The sequence below is a fragment of the Mus pahari genome, chromosome 10 (assembly GCF_900095145.1).
Source record: "Mus pahari chromosome 10, PAHARI_EIJ_v1.1, whole genome shotgun sequence".
Taxonomy (NCBI): Eukaryota; Metazoa; Chordata; class Mammalia; order Rodentia; family Muridae; genus Mus; species Mus pahari.
This window is the reverse complement of record NC_034599.1, coordinates 68,367,975-68,389,583: the sequence shown is the minus strand read 5'-3', so window position 1 is coordinate 68,389,583 and position 21,609 is coordinate 68,367,975. Positions and strand designations below refer to the sequence as shown.

General features: G+C 41.4%; 1 protein-coding gene across 5 annotated transcripts in view; it reads left to right on the top strand.

Moving 5' to 3' along the window:
* Unc13c (unc-13 homolog C) overlaps window positions 1-21,609 on the top strand; it is a 496,297-nt gene that overhangs the window by 407,829 nt on the left and 66,859 nt on the right. For all 5 annotated transcript variants that reach the window (XM_029543555.1, XM_021206602.2, XM_029543556.1 and 2 more), the window contains 2 exons: window positions 4,789-4,866; window positions 10,567-10,644. In XM_029543555.1, the coding sequence (XP_029399415.1) occupies window positions 4,789-4,866; window positions 10,567-10,644 (156 nt within the window). The remainder of the gene's footprint in view (window positions 1-4,788; window positions 4,867-10,566; window positions 10,645-21,609) is intronic.

Here is a 21,609-nt window from a genome sequence, read left to right as displayed (position 1 = left end):
TGAATGATGTCATGGGATGGAAATATGTTGAAACTGAGAGGAAACACCACATAGAAATGGCATGGAGTAATACTTCTAACCGCTGACCATACTTTCCTCTCACCCTAATATGATCTGAAACCCATTGTTGGTTTGGAGAATAGAATCTTGTAGGCTTAGAATTTTCAAAGCCTGCTGTTAATAAAGGTTCTCAAATGCTTCAATCCCCCTTCTAGTCCACCAGCCAAAGGTAGGGGAGGAAAGATGGTAAATAGAACAAAGGGATGTGGACAAGTTTAGAAGTAGTTCTTTGGGGAAATTCCAGTCTCCGTTTGTCAGGATACCAGCAGTCCAGTTCAGTAGTGTCAGGATACCAAACACAAACCAGCAGCAGCAGCAGCGGCACAGTCCAGCAGAAACTTGCAGGCTTCCACCAAATTGGCTCGAGTCAGTGGGAACTACTAGGACCAGCCACGACACCAGGAGTTCTCTGCCATGCCTCTCTCAACAAGGTGAAGATTAGCAAAGGTGCAAGACCAATGAAGATTACTATGCAAGTATGCTGTTATTTGAGTCCTATTTATACTTTCTCCAAATACCATGTGTCTTCCCATGAGTTCCCAGCAAAACACCATGTGGGTCTACAACACACAACACATCCAGGAACTTTCCACTTCAGAATCTCATTAATTATTTTTACTTTTAAGGCCAAGCCTGGGTATCTGTGGCAGAATAACTGGGAGAGTTATCATATGCAGGATGTATTAAGAGGACATAGTGAACTGGATGGAGCCCTTCTGCTGCTGAGGCTGAATTGGTGTGAGAGTCTTCCTCTCCTTAGAGAGTTAGTTGACACCTGAAATGTTATTAAGAGGCTTAAAGATTCTGCTGAGTTGTTAATTACTTGCTATACAAGCATGAGGACCCGAGTTTTGATTCCCAGCACAGAGTTGAGCAAGGTGGCATGTGCCTGTAGTCCTAGTGCTGAGCATACAGAGACAGGAGGAGCCATGGGTTTCACTGTGGCCTGTCAGAGCAATTGAAGAAAGTCACTGATGTTAATCTCTGACTTACACACAGACCCTGAATAAAGATAATTCTAAACCAGATTTCCCAACTTACAGAACCTTAGATCAATGCAATAGATGGGCCTCCCAAGTGTGTTGACAATATTAGCTCAGAGAAATCATAGCACTTTGTTGGGTGTTGACAGGCAGCCCTTTCAATATGCCAGCCATGGTAATATGTCATATCAGAACTTTCCCAGGCCAGAGGACATTCTAATTATCATGGTTGATTCTTTAAATGTAACAGAGCCTTAATTCACTGCCACAATCCCATTAGGACTCCGTGTTTCTAAATCTGAAGCTCTTTCACTAGCTGTGCTTCTGTGGCATTAAAGAACCCTCATTGACTGTGACTACTACTACTACTTATAAACTCTGAGAAACAGGATGCAGACATTCACCCAGAGGCTGTCCCATGAGTATGTTCATTCTCCCTCCCTCCCTCTCCTTTTCTTCATACCTCCCCATCTCCTTCACTATTACTTATTCGATAGCTCAGAACACTTGATAGGTAGAGACCCTATGTGAGCCTTGCTAAGTACTCCTTCTCCAAGCAGCTCCTCTCTGAACAGTGACCTCTACCCTGTTGCCTGTTCCTCTTAAGTTTTGGCATGCAACTTATTCTGCTAAAGGTAGTCTGTTGAAAACAGAGGCTGTTGGGGATGGTTCCTGTAGTGGGAAATATTAAAAGAATGGCAAATTACCATGCTACACCCAGCTGCTCTCTGCCCCGGTAGGCTGGCCAGCTATGCACTGGTGGCAATGGCCAGCATGTTCTTATCTTGTGGAGACTCTGACTCAGAGCTCCAAAATCTCTTTACCCAGCTCGTTAAGTTCCCACTGGCAGGTCACTAGCATACCAGCCCCATGCTTCAAATCCCCTACAGCCTTTGTGGTGTACTTCTGGCAAACCCACACCTTGCCACCATACCTTTCTCTATCAAACCCAATAGAGCTGCTAGTAAAGAAAAATTCAACACAAACTCAGTTCAGAAACAATGGTAACTCAATCTCTGGGCACAACAACTAGAATATTAATCTTGTAAACCATTAAATTCTAAATCCTCCAGTGGCAAATGGTGGTGAATCCACCAGGATTTGCCATATAATCTGGAAGCCACTAGTAGCTACATCTTGTTCTCCTGCTATCCAGGTCCAAAAAGTCCCTAACTCTCTCCTGCTTCCTCTCTTCCTCGGTCCAACCCAGAAGTACCATCTACTCACACAGTGATTGATTCCTTTATTTATTAGGGGATGGTTCACAAGGAGTCACCTGAGTATGTGACTCATTCCTCTTCTCAGACAACCCCTCCTGGGAAAGCAGAATTAACATCAAAATACAAAAGCACCAGGGCCATCCACAATAGGATCCAGAAGTGCTACTGCACAGATCTGAGGCAGAATCTGAGAATTTACATTTCCGCACTTGCAGGAAATTTCAATGACATTTCCCAGAGCCACAGTCTGAGAAGCAGTAATTTGGGAGGCATGTCCAAGCAACTGCTAATTTGGAGTAAAGAACCAATGACCAGGTTTGGTTTACTTTAGTGAATAAATTAGAATGAAATAGAAGTTTGTCTTCAAATGTGCATTAAAGATTTTCATTTAAGCTTACTGGTGCAGGAATACAGAATTCCCAGGGCTATTACAGTAGTACTCTATAGCTCCAATGATATATAGTTTCTAGCCACACCTAGTATAACCCTTGCTTTTCCTCACTCACAGCTTATCCTGTGTTTTGACTATAAGGCTAGTAAATATGAGAGTCAGGACTAGTTCTCTCAGGGAGACCAGGGTGATGTTTTCTGCTGAAGTAAATCAAAGTAGCATACCATGGGGGATTCACTGAGAACAACTATAGACGGCCACAGAAATTGCTCTTCCTTCTCCAGACAATGAATATCTAGGTGACACTGAACTGTGAAGGGCATTTTTCCATTCACATCTCGCCCACAGCATGTTATGTCCAAGATAAAGCAAGTGAGAAAACGTTGGCTTGTATGTGTGAGTTTGGGAGACAGGGTAAGATAATTGCCACAGTTTGTACTGTCATTAAGAAACCCTGCATTGAGAGTTGTGCTCACAGGCACAGATGAGCAAACACCCCCAGGAAACCCCACAGTCACTCTGCATGGCATCTGAAGGGAACTATGAACAGCTTCACTCAGAAGATACTTCTGCCTAACCAGCCGTCTGTTTCCCTGGATTTATTGATCTACTGCTTAATGAGATCTTCTGGTTTTTTTTGAGGCCAAATTTCTATTTAAACTGACTCTCATTATCTTAGCACCATGCACTTCTGGAAAGCATCAATCTCCTGTCAACACATTGTTCGTAATTCTAGCTTCTTATTGTGAACTTAAAAGTCAATAAAACAAGTTTATAGTCAAATCTGCTGGATTCAATCTGTGGGCTGAATATTCCTTCCTTAGCTTAGTTAACTCGGGAAGATCTATCCCAGTGAATCATGAACCACTGGGGGAAGAATTTTTTTTATGTGTATGTATATCTGGGTCTCAGTGTCAGTATATATGAATGTGAGTTCAGGTGCCTGCAAATGCCAGAAGGAGACATCAGATCCCTGAGAATTGGAGTTACAGGTGTTTGGAAGTAACCTGCTATTTGTGCTCAGAATGGAACTTGGGTCCTATAGACCAATGCATGTTCATACCTTCTGAGTCATCTCTCCAGTACAAAGAAATATATTTTAAAAGGAGATGGTTTGGCTCTTTGGATTTTCTGTGACTAAATAACATAATTCAATCATTATTGTTGGTTTATCTTTTCTAAGAAGATGACATTCACAGTTGACATGTTACCTCTATATAAATGCAAAAACTGAAGAATGCAAACTCGTCAGTGTATCTTTACACAATTATAGTGTGTTTAATGAACACATCTGGCACATTTTTCTCTCTTCTCTATAATTACTGGAAGCAGGGGTCATGCAGGAGGTCGCAAGAAGTTTTAGAGAAAGGAAGAAAATAATCAAATTTTGGTACAAAAGAGAAGTGAGCAGGCAACATTCTTAGCAATTGGTGTGCTATTAAATAACAGTAAATAAAGAATGCATTGCTGAATAACAGTAACTGGGCAAATGTACTGAGGGGAGAGCAGGGTAGGTGAGAGGTGGGTTCTCACACTTTAACAGCAGTTTGTGATAGTATACAATGTAAGTCCCTATTTCTGAAGAGAATCACTGTTGAGTGGTGTCATAAGAGTGTCCAACCTCTCTTATTCATGAGGCATTGAGAAATGATGGCAAAAGTTGAGAAAACGCCCACTGCAGATAACCTTATGTGGTAGAGATGAGATGGCAAAAAGGATTAGGAGCCAGAAAGAAGCTGAAGGGGGAACTCCAAGCCTGCAGCATCAGTNGGGGAAGGTGGGCAAGTGTCATGAGATATTAAGTCCCTAAGCTGTGAAGAGATTGCCATGGGACAGCCTGTATATCTTCTGAATAAAGTCAGAGAATAACTATGTGATAGTGTGAATGCGCTTCTGATAGATTATGGATCTCTGAGGTATTTGAAATGCTATTCAGAACTCCTCTAACAAACTGTCATATACATGCAGTGATTTGTGATCCCTCTTTGGACACGGGTATGGATTGAGCCCACCTGAGACTCTCCTTAGCTAAAAGGGAGTCATGATTGCCTGCCTTAGCCTGGATAGTGTTTCTGTAAGGTGGCACATTTAACTCACTTAACTGACACGCATTGCATGCTCTTTTCTTTCTCAGACCATCAATAAGGTTTTGGTCCAGTATGCAGCAATCGTATCAAGTGACTTCAGTTCGTACTGCGATAAGGAGACAGTGGTAAGTAGGACCACACCCACCCCACCCTGCCCCGCCCCACCCCACCCCCACTGGTGAGTGTCCCAAAATAGAAACCTGTGCTTTCTAACATCAAGTAAGTAGGAAATATCATCAGTGTCAGTTTCCGTAGTGGGTGATGAGAGCTAGGGACTCTCAGGGTGCTGCCTGCAGGCCTCACCAGGCATCATGTGTGGGTTTCCTATCAGGATTGGATAGAAGGGAGAACAAGGCCAGTGCCTGCCTGATTGTGTTGAGAAAAATGAGATGGTAAACCATTGAAAACGCACAAATTCATAAAGCACTGGAGCTGAGAACCAGGGAGATAAGAATTAAGTGAGTGTTGATAACAACCGCTGGTGCTTTTTACCCACCCTCGAATAAGTATAATTCAGTCTTTCGGTTTTCAAATCAATTGAGGAGAGTGAATATGCAGGGCAGTGATGCTTCTGCCTGTGAATTATCCCTGTCTCCGTGGGCTTTCGATGATCCAGGAAATACTTATAAAGCTCAAAGCAGCACTGCAACTACTCTGCAAAAGACAAAAAAAAAAAAAAAAAAATCAAGATGAACTGAAGTCGTTTGCAGTCATACAGTCAGAGTGATTTCATGATGTCTTATTTCTGTTCTTAGTATTAAAAGAAATGTGTGGCCAACGTTGTGGGAATTTTTTTTTTAAATGAGTAACACTGGAACACCCACATGGTTCTTAAGAGCAACTTTTCCCTCCCCCTTGCAAAAATAAAAATGAAAATGAAAACCAGCCCGCACTAGTTGGCAAGGCTGAAGGGGAATCATAAGCTGGGCGGCAGCAACCCAGCTCACCCCGGCTGACAGCTCATTAAGACAAGCCAGTCCTGATGGTTCCTGAAGATTTCAGTAGACTCCTCCTTCCTTCCCATTAACATGCTGCCCAGCAACCCGAGGATAGCTTTCAGACGATCTTAGCACTGATTTCCAGCCACCTTTGACTCCAGCCCTCTAAGTGGGAGACTATTAACTTGTTGGAACTATATATTTTCATTTAAAGGTTAAGAGATGATGCACGCTTCCAGTGTAAGTCAGTCTGCAGGTCATAAGAGTGTCTTGTAGTTTCAGCAAATACTACGTTTTTTGTTAAGATGGCAAGACGGGTATTTGGGAAGTTGGCTGAGGAATAACTGATTTCCGTTAGCTCCTTAAATGCTGGGCAGCCTCTTACTTCACATGTTAACACTCTGGATTCCAGATCATATGAAACCTCCCCCGCCCCATAATTGTGAATCAATATATATTGTATTATTTTAGTAAAGAAGTTGGATCTTTCAAAAACATTTATTTTGGTATTTGTGTGTGTGTGTGTGTGTGTGTGTGTGTGTGTGTGTGTGTGTGTGTGTGTGTGATATAAGGGTTTATACATGTTAATTTGGTGCCCACAGAGGCAAGGGGCAAGACCACAACAGGGTATTGGATCCCCCTGGAGCTGAAGTCAGTTTTGAGCCACCTCAAATGTGGGTGATGGGAACTTAATTCAGGCCCTTTGCAAGAGCTGTACATGTTTTTAACCACTGAACCATCTCTCCAGCCCCCAAAATGGAATTTTGTAGTTAATTAAAAGCCCATGTACATAACATAGCCTAGTACCTGTACCTTAGTGTACACTTTAGCCATATAGGAATGTTTCTACTTTGAATCAAACTTTAGTATTCGTTATATTTTAGGGTTACAACTGATCTCAATTAAGATTATATGTATATGATTTGTTTTTTTTTCTTTTTTTTCCCTTGGATATTTTTCTTTATTTCCATTTCAAATGTTTTCCCCTTTCCAGGTCTCCCCTTTGGGAACTCCCTATCCCATTCCCCTCCCCCTGCCATAAGGAAAATCAAAATGTACACATAGAGAAGCATAGCTACACTCATTAGTGCCTGTGCCTTTCCTTGCCTTTATCCTAGCAAGCAGTCTCCTGGCTACCTTTGGATTCTATTGTTTAAGTTTAAGATCATTTTAATTTCACCAAGCTGTCTTGATTGAATACATAGCTTTACAGAGCTTTGCCTCGAGTCATCACAAACAGAAGTTTGTACCTTCTCATGAACACATTACAAATTTCTTTTAAGAGTCAAAACCATAAGTCAGATGTAGTGGCACATACCTTTAATCCCAGCACTCAGGAGGCAGAAGCAGGTGGATCTCTGTGAGTTCAAGGCAAACCCGGTATACATAATGAGTTTCGGACAACTGGAGCTACATAGTGAGACCCTGTCTCAAAAAGAAGGAAAAAAAAATGAAAGCATTGAAATTCATCACACGTTCCTAGTCATCTGCAAATGGAGTGAGAAACATTTAAAGATAGACATTTCAGGTGTAGCAATGAGGGTTTGTATGTAAGATGGCTCAGTGGGTAAACTCAAAAGCCTGATGGCATGTGTCCCATCACTAAAAGCAATGCTCGAAAGAAAGAACTGGCTCCCTTCTACATGCATACCGTGATGCACACGTGTGTATACACACACACACACACACACACACACACACACGCACGCATGCACACACGCATGCACACACACGTGCACATGCACAGTAAGTAAATAAAAATTTCAAAAAGATATGACTATAACATTTGATGTGTCCAAAGTCAGAATTAAAGTCTATAGTTCAGCAAAATGTCTACTTGAGATTAATTATTTTTTTGTAGCATGATCTACTAATTTGTAGCATGACGTACTAATTTGTTACTATTTTTGAGACAGGTCCCATGTAGCCCAGGCTGACCTTGAACTTCTGATCCATCTCCCTTCAGCCCCTGAGTGCTAGGTTTACTGTTGTGTACTATCTGGCCCCTTCTTACTGTGACAATTTAAATCAGAAGCAGTCTAACCACTTTTATGCCTTTTGTGCCCATCCCAAACAAGCCAAAGCATCCTTTTCCAAATCAACTTTTCTTATTTTAAACATTTTTAAGCTCAAACACTTTAGCCATATAGAAATGTCTGTCCCTAGTTTGCATAAAACTTTAGTATACATCGTATTTTAGGTTTTTGACTGTTCCCAGTTAAGATAAAATAAAATGTATACAATATGTTTATAAGAAAACTCAAAATGTACACAGTAAACATACCGAATGACAGCTGTGCCCAAACATATTCTTTTGTCTCCATAAGCTCTTCAGTAAGCAATAGAATTCAGTTAGGATAATGTTCCTTTTACCAGGGATTATTTTTTTTCAATTTTTTTAATGCATAGCCTTGCTTGCTACCTAGCCCATGCCAGCCTTGAACACTGAGTCCTCCTGCCTCAGCCTCCCAGTTCTAGGATGCAAGGCATTTGCCATGTCTGGACGGATTTATTAAAACATTAATGCATTTATTCTGTCTTGCTGACTACAGAATTGTTAGAATCAATCTGTTTGTGCTTAGATATGGGGTATAATTGAATAGTAATCTAGTTCTTATTAATGATTTAATAAGTTGATGTAATAACAGTGGACTTGAGGCGCTTCAAGGTCAAGAAAAGTTTAGTAAAGGACAAGAGCTTTATATTTATCTCAACTTTATATTTACCCAGAAAACTCCCTTTTCTCTTTTTCTCCTCCATCCTCTTTCCATGTGGTGAGTAGCCATTGCCCCAAGTGAGCGGAACTCTCCCTAGCATTCGTGAAAATCAGAAATGATCATATTTGACTTGCTGTATGGCTTTTATATGAGGAATTGGTATTCTAGTCCTGTTCTGTGTACTGAGAAGAATAGACTTTAATGCTAACATCAAATAAATCAAATAGGGTATGCCGGGATCAAGGAGAGCTGATCGTGATTTTTGGGAGTGGAGGCCATCAAAACTGTCTGTAGCATCCTAGTTCCGCAATCAGAAACTCGGAAGTATAACTCTCAGTTAGCTATGTTTAAAAATATATATATTTAAGTGGCCAGAATCCAGGAACAGAATAGAAGTGTGAAATTGTTTCCATAAATCAAACTTAGGTTGTGGTCACTTTAAGAGTCAAGTACAAAGTCTCTCAAAGGTCTGTGATGTGGTTAAGGTAATAATAAAATCTTTCCACTGATGAGAGCTAACACCTCTTTGATGCCCCATGAGTCCTTTGTCTGACCTTCTGATTCATTGCTGGCTCCCTTCCCAGCCACTTGGAAAGTGTGTCCATTCCCTGTCTCTGTCATCCCCATCTCCGAGCCACTGACTCTTCAGAATCGATGTGTCGCAGCCATCAGTGAGCTTTGCAGCTATGCCAAAATCCATTTTCTGATTTGAAATTAATTCCAAATTGATATCTAGTCTTGTCACAAAGTTTTATATCACCACTGCCCTTTTCTACCTCTCTAGCAACAACTCAAATGCCTAAGTAGGCGTCCCATGCAAGCACAGGGCTGCAGTCTACCCAGTGTACAGCAGCCTGCACAGAGTTCACGTTAGCCGGGGACAATTAAAAAAAAAAAGAAAAGAAAAAAAGAAAAACCCTCAGTGTAAAGTCTTTGTAAAACAAAGGCAAAATAGGCACTGAAAAGTTAAAAACCAAGGAAGGAAAATTCTAATCTAAATGATGGGAAAGGACCCAAATAAACAAAGAGGAAATTCAGAAGAGAAACACACCTGTTCTGGAGCCAGATAAGGAAGGGGAGAGTCAGCAGCGGCCTGGCTTTAGTGACAGACAGAGACTCCATCAACGTTATTTTAATTTTTTGGAAGTTTTCTTGGGTTTAAAAAAAAAGAAATGCAAATGCTCTTTTGGTTTTAAAGCAGCATAATTACCAGAGAATTGAAATTAATTAATTTTCTCAAAATAAAAAAAAAATTTACAACATAGAATAGGGTAGTTTGGGGATACAGCTCCATTGGAAGAGCACTTGCAAAGCATCTCTGAAGTCCTGGGTTCAATCCCCAGCTCTACTGTACTGGCTAATTTTGTGCCAACTTGACACAGGCTGGAGTTATCACAGAGAAAGGAGCTTCAGTTGGGGAAATGCCTCCATGAGATCCAGCTGCAAGGCATTTTCTCAATTAGTGATCAAGAGGGGAGGTCCCCTTGTGGGTGGTGCCATCTCTGGGCTGGTAGTCTTGGTTCTATAAGAGAGCAGGCTGAGCAAGCCAGGAGAAGGAAGCCAGTAAAGAACATCCCTCCATGGCCTCTGCATCAGCTCCTGCTTCCTGACCTGCTTGAGTTCCAGTCCTGAATCGTTTGGTGATCAACAGTAGTATGGAAATGTAAGCCGAATAAACCCTTTCCTCCCCAACTTGCTTCTTGGTCATGATGTTTTGCAGGAATAGAAACCCTGACTAAGATAACTACAGAAATCAGGTAGTCCACACCTGCCATCCCAGAACTCTGGAAGTAGAGGCAGGAGAGTCAGAAGTTCAGGGTCATCCTCAGCTCTCTGAGACTAGCCTGGAACATAAGAAACATTGTATCAAACAAAATCATAAATAAAAAGTGGCTAAATCCCATCTTCGAAATACCACAAAAAGAAGAAAGGGGGTGCTGTTAGCCAGTCTCCATGTGCTATTGCACGTGTTGGTTGTTAAATTGTATTCCCCAAAATGGTCATCGATTTCCTTTCCAGTTCCAGCTGTGAAAAGCCCTCATTCAAAGTAGCCGAGTGGTTGTTTGGTGTGTATCACAGGCCACAGGTGACAGCCATAGACTGTAGAAGTTAAACTTGCTCCAGAGGTGAAGGATGCTGATCACATTGCCTCTCTTTCTCTTTCTATAAGCCTTGCATATTGATGAACAACATCCAACAACTGCGGGTCCAGCTGGAAAAAATGTTTGAATCCATGGGTGGGAAAGAGGTGAGTGTGTGTCCACTCGTGTCTTTACCAAAGGACTCTTGGGTGGATGTTAGTAGCAATTTGCTTTGCTATGGAAAGCGTCTTACTTTTTGAAATGGTTTTAACCAATGAACAGGAAGCATTTGTTTGCTTGGTTTTTTGTATGTTTGATTGTTTTTATCTCTAAAATCCCAATTAGCGGTCACTATGACATTTTAGTAAATGGAGGTGTATTCAGGGACAGAGAGTGAGCCAGCCAACCTGTTGTACAATTAAAATGTATGCATATAAACTAGTGGTCAGTAGTATGACAAAGATTACATTTTATATTGTCATGTTGAAATTGATGCTTGTTTTAGAATCTATGTTGTGGCTATAGTGCTATGTCGTTGCTTAATTTTTCACATCGTGAAAGCTGTGTCAAATGTGCTGTGTGTTGTGTCTGTAATGTTGTGTCTCTATTCAACATCCGTGCCTTGCAATTCCACGAACAGAAGAAAGAAGGAGAGAGATTCTCCTATGAGGTTTGTGATAGCAAGCGTTACCCGCTTCCCCTGGCTGTCCTTCTCACCCGCCATTAGAAGATCATTGCGTGACGCGGACGCGCTCGCGCGTGCTCTCTCATTTGCTTCTTGAGATCAGACAAAGAGCAAAACATGAATTAGCTCGCTTCTGCCTCTTCCTGCTTGCCAAGGTCTTGTCTTTCCTTACAAACTGGCGTGTGCGGGGGTTGAGGAACTGAGGAACAGGGAAGTCATTAAAGGCGAGAGTCCCTGGAGCAGTTGGTCTTCCCAGATTCACCCCACTTGCTGCCAATAGCAACAAGAATAAAACAAACCCTTAGGGCCAGAAAGCTGACTCAACAGTTAAAGGCACTGGCTGCTCTTCCAGAGGACCCAGGTTTGATCCCTAGTACCTACCTCAGCTCACTACCATCTCTAACTCCAGTTCCAGAGGATCTGCTGCCCACTCCTGGCCTTCTCAGGCACTGCATACACATGGCACTTAGATGCATTCAGGCACTCATACACAAAAAGTAAATATTTTTACAAGAGAAAACAGACCCAATGAAGCTATGTCTACAGTGTTTCTACTTCACTTACATCGGACTTTCTCTATAGTAATCCATGGGCCTATGCAGAAAGCTAGTTTCAAAATGAAAGCAAATTTCCCTTTTATTTCCAAATGTCTGCGGCTGCAGAACCTCGTTTAGCCCCAGCCTCTTCACATGAGATGAGTCTTTAAACCAAAGGAGAAATTCAGCTGCCCCTCCCCCCAATGTAAAAAATGAAGGTGCTACTTAACCCCCTAGAAATGAAAAAGAACCAGAGTCATGTGCAGTGCTATAAAATGATTTTTTTTTTAAATATGAGCTCTTTCACTGGTAGTCTCAGATCAGCTTCTGTGAAATAAGACCTCACTCCCTGCAGTGTGCTAATGCCTGCTCCAAGGTCTTGGGGCATCAATCTCATTTCTGGATTCTTCTGTTGAAATTGATGGGCATGGCAGTTGGGGATCATCCCATAAGAGTCCCTTTTCTAATTGTCCTGATGCTTCATGACAACCATTTAAGTCTATTTAATAGTTTTGGTGATGAAATCACTCATTTCTTGTGGGAAATCTCAGTCCAAAATTCAGTGAAATGGAAACACCAAGAATCACGTCCGAGTGAAATTATATATTGGTTGACCTATTTCTAGAAACTTCCCCCATACTCTAACTATTTCTCTACCATTCTGTGCTTTGACTCTGATGCAGATAATATTTGCTGGGATGAGTCTAAGCAGATAAGACAGAACTGACAGACTAAAGGCCCATGGGGCCCTGTGGTTAAAGGAAGTTGTGTAGACCAAGTCAACCTCTTGCTAAGCACCCAACAGGAAGACTTGTTTACCAGGCGAAAATGATTCTTACTGATGGAGCAACTACCAATTTGAAAGGTGTAGGTTCTCATTATAAATAGTGTTTGTGTATAACTTCTTCCTTTATAATGCAAGCCATGCCCGTTTAGTGAGCTCCTTATACATAACATACATGAAAAAATGCAGTTGATCGAGTAAGGGAGATAAAACAAAGACCTGGTTTCTAGCTAATCTTTCCGATGAATTATGGCAACTCTTCCCTATAGTCACTGTCTTTCTGTCCCTCTTTCTATGTAGTTTTCCCTTCCTTTTTAACCTGGCGTCCATTGATAAATAAAAGCTTTAAGCTGAACTAATCAGAACTGTCATAGAGGTGGGTGAAGACTAGAAATAAAACAAGACCCCAACCCAAGGTCAAGTGTGACAAGGCCAAGCATAACACACAGATTTCTAGGATGGTTGTGCTTAATTAATATATAATTATGTTAGAGTTGTAGGGTGCTATGCTCCGCTTCCTTCATGACCCAAGTTATGAAGATGATCTGCAGATTCTTTCCAGTAGGGGCATCTGTGAGAGACAGTAATTTAAACAAGTGCCTTCACTTGGGGCTTTTAGAGAAATCAAAAAGTATTTTATGGCTGTGGTAGCATATGGCTGAAATCCCAGTACTGGAGAAATGGAAGCAAAAGGGTGAGAAGTTAGCTGTTGTCCTTGGCCATGTAATGAGGTCAAGGCCACCTTGGGATATGTGAGACCCTGCACCACCCCCAAAGTTATCCAACGGACAAAGAAAAAGAGGTAAAATTATACAGTATGACCAGGAGTCACCTTTTGCTATAAGACGGATATACAGTACTTGATGCAGGCATATTCAACAACCTTTGAAAGTTTTACCATGTGAGGCTAAGGACATGCTCAGTGGATAAGACCATTGGCTATGCAAGCATGAGGACCCGAATTCAACTTCCCAGAATGCATGCCAATATCCAGGCATGGTCACATTCACAAGTGCACACCAGTACCATCAATGCTCTAAGGGGCAGAGACAGGAGGATCTCTGTGGCTTGCTGGCCACCAGCCTAGCTCCAGGTTCAATAAGAGACCCTGAATCCAGGGAATAAAGCAGAGAGTCATAGAGTGGGATACCCACTACCATTGTCTGGCCTTCGCATGTATGAATAAGCATGTATGCACACACTAAGTTTGCACATGTGTACATATACATATGCAGCACATGTACACACATATATCTTTTTTGAATCATAAATAACTTCTTCCAAGCAAACTAATGTTGGTTGCCAATTTCTTCTCCCCACACAGCTGCTATAGGGAATCTTAACTAATACCAGGGGCACTCTCCATCCCAGGCCAGTTCCTCCTCTCTCGGGAGTTTGTTACATGGACCCCACTATGCTGGGGTGTGCACTTCTCTCTACAAAAGTCAAATTAGCAAATGACGGTTTGATCATTTGCTCAGAGTAGCCTTAAATGCTATGTGTTTGTTAGCTGGGCTCTCCCCACAGGCTGCTTGCCTCTAGCACTGTCTGCAGCTGGCCACAGCTGGCCGCTTGCAAGCATGACTGCATGATGCTGCCCTGATTGCCAGGACAGCTCTTCCCTCACAGGCAACCTCTTTCCCCTGGACACAGAAGTGTTTCACACCTGCATTTTGGTTTTGTGCCCTTTACTGGTGAAATGTCCATCTTCTGCATGGGGTTCAGATGGAAACATTGCCAGTTAGCCTGAGGGAATCACTGTAGTGACAAATAGGAAATATATAGCCTATATTACAATCTGACTTGGGGACGAAAGTTAACCATTTACCCCACCATCACAATACCGTGTCATGTGGCACCCTCGTTTAACACAATAACAGTAAAAGCATCATGGGAATGCCATTCACTGGAGAATGATAGTCCGGTTATTCTGTAATAGGTAGAATAACTCAAAAATGTTGTAGCCTATCCTAGTTTGTTTCTTTTGAATATAACTCCATGTGAGTTTATTGCAACTTCTTTGTATTAATTTCCTAACATGAACATATTGTTGCAGCTCTTGGAAGTCACCTACAAATCTTCCTTTGATTAGCAATTTAATTTGCATAAGTATATGAAAAAGAAAATTAAATTATCAGAACTTTAATTTCTTTGCAGGGAGTCATGATATAGTGGTTTGGATACTCCATGGATGTTACATAAGTTGGCTTAGGGGAACTGCAACTGTGCCATGTGAGCAGACAATCTGCACTGTGGTGCAACCGTTTGAGATGGTGACACCTCCAGTTACTCGTCGGCTTAATGTGTATTGACAGTACTACAAACTCTAAGAGTTATTCCTTATTGAGATATTTGCAGGAAAAGAAAGTTGCTATTAAGCTGCATTCCCATCCTGCTTGCTATAAATCAGACCCAGTTGGTTCCATGGTAACATGGTTTTTATTGACATGTCTCAAGTATAACTGATTTTTCTGAATCAAGTCACGGTGGGGATTTGACCGTAAGAGTAAGTTTTGTGTTTGTACAAGATAGAGCCAAGGAATCTGTAGCATATCCCACTGTCCATTTCGGCGAGCAACTTCATTCTCGTGTTTCAATCATGTGTGTCTGTAGTATTCTAATCTTTTAGTGCTGAGCTAGCATTTGGCTGCGACAGAGTGTGACATACCACTCACTGAAGGTCTTCTTCTCCGAACCTATTCACCACCCAGACTTAGGGAGCAGCTCCAGGTCAGAGAGGGAAGCAGGGAACCTGGGGTGAGGCTCGCTGTTTAAAGACAGGAGGTCTCCATAGGAGTCACTGAACTTCAGCATGCACACTGGCTTTGGGGTGAGACTCTGAAAACACACTGCTGAACTCCAGTCACGGATTTGGATCTGCAGGTAACAGGCAGGACTGTGTGATTCGAGTAGAAAACAAATTCCCAGATGGTGATACTAATACCACTGGCCTTGGGACTCCGCACCACTGCTGTGTCTTGGTAAACTAGAAACAGTGTGATTAAAACCAGCTCAGGGCCTGGAGAGATGTCCCCACAGTGAAGAACACTTAACTTCTCTTCCAGAAGATCCAGCTTCAGTTTCCAGCACCAACACGGTGGCTCACAACTGCCTAGAATGCTAGTTCCAAGGGATCCAATGGTCTCTCTAGCTTTTGTAGGTACCAGGCACATACATGGTGAACACACACATATGCGTACAAATACTCACAGACATAAACCTAAGTTAAATCTCCCTTTTTTTTTAAATGGAAAAGATAACAATTCAAAATGCCTTTATCTCTTTATCTTATCTCTGGACCACCCTCATCGTCGAACTTCCTGTTCTCTGAATCTTGATTTAACATGATTGGATGAAATTTGGGACAATACACAATAGTGTAGTCAAGTTCTTGTAGTTAATATAATAGTCCTAAAATATAGCTAACTATTTTGCAGTCATATGCAAAACTTCATCATTTCCTTAAAATATTACATAGTCTTTTCATTGTTTTGTGCATTGTTTTGCTTAGTAGTATTTATATTATTTTAATTTGTAATTAAGATGATAAGCATATATTCAAATCTCCAGATGATATGATTAATCTTAGCTTCTGAATATAAGTAGAAATATCATTTACTAATAAATTAATGAGGATCAATATCCTGTTTTTATCATTTTTCAGTAACTACAAAATAAATTGTAGAATAAATTGAATTATAAAGCATATATTAGGCAGCTCAATAATAAAACAGACAATTCAATTAATTATAACTTACTTTCAGTTCTAAAATTGTCTCCCAAAGCAATTTCAAGTATTTGTAAATTAAAAAGTTTAATTATCCATTGTGCCTACTCAGAGTTATTGTACCTGCAGGAGAGCAGGAAATGGGGTAGAAAATAAAAGCATTTTTCATTGTCTTCGGCCTCAAGGAGTTTGCAAAGAACCAGCACTCACAGAACAGCTACTAAGTGCCAGGCTACCTTTCAGCACCTAGAACAGCAGTTCTCAACCTATGTGTGGTGACCCTCTGGGGGTCCGATATCAAATATTCTGCATATCAGATATTTTCATTTTTATTAATAACTGTAGCAACATTACAATTATGAAGTAGCCACAAAGTCATTTTATAGTTGCGTGTCACTACAACATGAGAAACTCTGTTAAAGGGTCTCAGCATTAAGAATATTGAGAACCACACACTCAGAAGCTAGGCATCTATGCTCCCTGGACCACTTTCAGCATCTCTCCCCATCTCTGCACCTCAGGCTTGACCCATCTATCACATGATTCAAAGCACTGAAAACCATACTAGGCAGCTGGAATCTAACGAGTGCTAAGATAACCCTACTTTTTACAATGTTGGATTTATTCAGGAAGTCAGAATAATAAGAGTCAGGGTTCCGGGGGAAGATCACTCTCCAACCCTGGAAGCACCTTTCAAAGGCAAATTCAATGCTGTATTTTATTCTACAGTAAACTCGAACTTCCAGCATCTCCTGTGGATAGAACCCAAAGGTGAGATGGCATGAGGCTGAGGTCAGAAAATGCAACCCGTTATCTTCAGTTTCATAGCGCCGACCAACGAGAAATGAACGTCAGGCATTCTGGCCTTTGGTGTGCAGGCGCTGCCTGGTTTCTGTCTCCTCCCAGCCACCTCTGTGATTAGGGTTTTCAGTTGGATTTAATAGAAAATTAAGAGAACAATGAGCTAGAAGAGCAATCTGATTGCCGCGGTTTAACAAATACAGTTGAGTCCAAAGAAACTCCCACGTATAGTCAGGCTTAACAGCTAAACTTGTGAAAGGTAGCAAGGAGGTGGCAAGGTTCTGAGCTGGCAGCCCATGTCGGAAAGAGATACAGGACTCAGACAGGAGCTGTTTGTTAACCTTGCTCCCCAGAGTTTCTGACAGTCTTCAGGGTCACCCACACAGTGCCAGGTTTCTTTTGAAACTAACATCTCTCTTAAGAGATACATACACCACAGCAAGGAGGGAGAGACACAGCTCTATTTTATCTTATAATCCTCCACAACAATTCACTCTTATTGTTTATAGCTGCCCTAACATACCATAAACCAGCCAGCAGTAAAACTCTTAGCTTCTTGAAATCTATATTGTGTCTGTTTTTTTTTTTTTTTTTTTTTTTTTTTTTGGTCTATTCAACTGAGAAAAGCACAGCTTTCACCTTAAGCTAGTAGTTCTCAACCTGTGGATTGTGACCCTATTGGGGAGTCAAATGACCCTTCCACAGGAGTCACATGGCAGCTATCCTTCATAGCAGATATTACACTATAATTCATAACAGAAGCAAAATTACAATTATGAAGTAGCAATGAAAACAATTTTATGATTGGAGGTCACTACAACACGAGGAACTGTAATAAAGGGCTGCAGCATTAGCAAGGTTGAGAACCACTGCCTTAAAGGAAGTAAGAAATCGTTTATTCTAGAGCAAAGTTGAGTGACTATGGTACAGGAACACAGATTTAGGTGACCCTGAATTCCATGTTTTAACATGGAAGCAGTTTCATGAACTTCTATAGTTTTACAGAATAAAGAAGGTCCTAAATCAATGCAAGTTTAAAATACATTGGTGGGTACATCAGACAGACAATCATGGCAAAATGGAAGGTGGTTTTCTATAGGCCTCCGGTGATGACATTCTTAGCTTTCTGGTTGGTGAAAACCAGTGGTCTGCTAAGTTAATAGATTTCAAAGTGTTCTTATCTTTTAGTCACAGGATTTTAGTTCTGACACAGAGGTGGGGGAAAAAAATGGCTACTCAGTGGTTAAAGCTAGCCAGATATGGTGATTAGCCTCCAGATCTGCAGCACCCCGACCTCCCCACAACCCTGCAGCTCCTATCAGTTAATCAGTCTTTGAAGACACAGATTTTTTTCCCCAGGAATTTTTGTTGCTCATTGCTACCTAATAAGTGGTTTTGTCAAAGCTGAAGACAATACCTTACTAAATCTAAACATATTAGTTGATCTGACATACTATCGTGGTACACACACTGTGTAGTTATGCTGTGACTTATTTTTTTTTTTTTTTTTTTTTTTTTTTGCCACTGAGCATCTTCAACTTTCTGAAACCACAGTTCAAGCTGTGAATTTACGCCCAGTGACAGACACTTCTAACTCAGCATCCATGTCCTTCCAGGTTAGATGAGGAATATGCAGGACTCTGCCTCTGCATGTGATCATGAGAGTTCTTGAGGAGGGTCTCTCCAGAAAGGAGCACAAATATACTGAAAACAGAGTAGCAGCATCAGAGCTGTAGCACTCATGATTAATTATTCACAGTACAAACCAGATATCTTATTCCAGGCAGCACACCCCTTTCTGATGGGACGCCACCACAAGGATATTGCTCTAATGCCAGTTCTCCATGGAATGTTCACAGATTTCCCAGTTTTAGGCTGTATGAGGCTTCAGGGAGTGAAGGACTGATAGGCTCTGAAAACTGAAACTATTGGAGAAAAACAGCCTTTTTAAAACAAAGAACAGGAGCCAGAAAAGACTGAGAATTTGCTGGAAGCCCTTCCCCATTGAAAGGAAAGACACCTTGAGGGGTCAGCAAACACTAACTCAAACTTGAGTTTATTAGATCAACCATTATTTGTCATTTGTTATTATTTATTAGGAACACCCATTGAGGGGGTATGGAAAGAGAATGAGAAAAATACTAAGTCAAGACTTCAAAGAGACAAGTGAGTATGTAGAGGACTTGCAGTCAACAGGAAGAAGGACAAGTCATGCAAAACAGGACAAGCAAGGAAGGAAGGGCTTGAGAAAGAAACAGCAGGATGAACAGATGCTGAGTGGGATAAATAAGGTCACCAGGCTTGGCAGTGAAGACACTGTGGTGACCTGTATTGTGCACTGCAGTGGAGTGTCCAGAGCAGAAGCCAGGCTGCAGTAGACCAATAGATGTTTCAAAGATGCAGACAGATATAGAGAACAGCTTCAGGCTTGCGTTGCAAGAAGTTCAGTGGTGAAGAAAAGGGAGAAAGTAGCCAGATGTTGGTGATGAGAAAGTTATTTCCAATAAATTTGACTTTTCTTCCATTATTCTGCTTTTTGTTTGTACGTGAATATCATCAGCATATATATGGAAAGTAAGATTAACAGTGGACTGATTCAATAGAAGCAAGAAGGGTGGTTAAAGGTCCAGAGGAAGGGAGAAAGTCCTCAACAGAACAGAGGTCTCCTAAGATATGATGCTTCAGTTTTCATAGAAATGGTGATAGACCTTGCATAGTAAAAGATTTAAATAAAAATGTCAGAGGATCTCATGCAAAAATAGTGAACAGATTAATGTAGTTGTATTAAAGGATTTGATGCAAAAAGTATTAAGGGTTTTAATTTTAAAATATTGAAGCATTTAAACACTATACAAATAAATCTTGGCCTCATTTTTTTTTTTTTTTTTTTTTTTTTTTTTTTAAAAAAGGGTTTTTTTTTTTTTTTTTTTTGTTTTTCAAGACAGGGTTTTTCCTCTGTGTAGCCTTGGCTGTCCTGGAACTCACTCTGTAGACCAGGCTGGCCTCGAACTCAGAAATCCTCCTGTCTCTGCCTTCCGAGTGCTTTGCTTTGCTTTGCTTTGCTTTGCTTTGCTTTGCTTTGCTTTGCTTTGCTTTGCTTTGCTTTTCTTTTCTTTTCTTTTCTCTTCTCTTCTCTTCTCTTCTCTTCTTCTTTCTTTCTTTCTCTCTCTCTTTCTCTCTTTCTCTCTTTTTTGAAATCTGTCTGGTGGTTCCTCAGAAAATTGGACATAGTACAGCTATACCACTCCTGGGCATATACCCTGAAGATGCTCCAACATGTAATAAGGACACATGCTCCACTATGTTCATAGCAGCCTTGTTTATAATAGCCAGAAGCTAGAAACAACCCAGATATCCCTCAACAGAGGAATGGATACAGAAAATGTGGTGCATTTACACATTGGCCTCATTTTCTAAGGAGATGACAGGCAGGCCACATGGCCTTCCCTCCTCAGCTGTAATTCTATGGATGGGTAGGGAACACACTGTAACACAGAGGCAGGGCTCTGAGCACAAATCAGGGTGCCCTACAGGCTGCAGGAAAGGAAGGAAAGGGGCAGCAATTAGGTGTGAGGAAGTAAATGGCACATGAAAGACCTGGAGCTCTTCCATGGCATCTATTTTACAGGTGACTTTAATGAGATACCAGAAGTTTTTAAAAGTCCCTCTGCAGCCTACAGGTAGTAACTGCAGCAAGACCTTCATGATCGGTTTAACTGCCAGTGCTTTTAAGAGGGTTAAAGAACATGTATTCTGATTAGATCCACACAGAGAGAATGGGTGCTAGAAAAGGAAGCAGAACTGCATGCGGAGTTGATATGGTAAGTGAATTCTGAGCCAGGGTCAGAGTATAATTTGACACGGACTGGCAAGTAGTCAGGTATTTGAGATCAAGAGTAACTTGGTAAGTCAGAATATGTTGTTGCTAATGAATAAAAGATTTTACTTCAAAAGTAAAAGTGTATCGTTAACAGAAAATATACCTATGGAGAACCATAGTGGCCATCAGGATAACTCCTGTGGGGAAACTTGTTGGCTTTGTGCGTCATCTCCAGTCACCTTTTCATATATTTAGTACATGCAAGTCTTACAGGATGCTGGGAAAGACGCATTGACTTGTATAGAAAGCCAAAGTCTATAGAAAAGACAACAGAAGAGTTGAGAATACAAAATAAGAGAAAAGGGCACAGTTGGTGCACATGCCACTCTGCCCCCTGCCTCTGGTGGCATGCTTGAGGAAGGTTTGTGACATGAAGTGAGAAATTATTTAGACTTTAAAGAAAAAGCATTAAGCCAGATGTGGTGGTGCATGGCTTTAATCCCAGCACTTGGGAAGTGGAGACAAGAGGAGCTCTGTGAGTTCAAGGCTGTTCAGGTCTACAAGACAAGTTTTAGGACAGTCAGAGCTATGTAAAGAGACCCTGTCTCAGAAACAAAGAAACAAAGGGAAGGAAAGGGGGAGAGAAAGGGGAAAAGGTAAGGAGAGTGTGTAGGAGGAAGGGGAGAGGGAGGGAAGAGGGAGAGGAGGGAAGAGGGAGAGGGAGGGAAGAGGGAGAGGAGGGAGAGAGAGGGAGAGGGAGGGAGAGGGAGGGAAGAGGG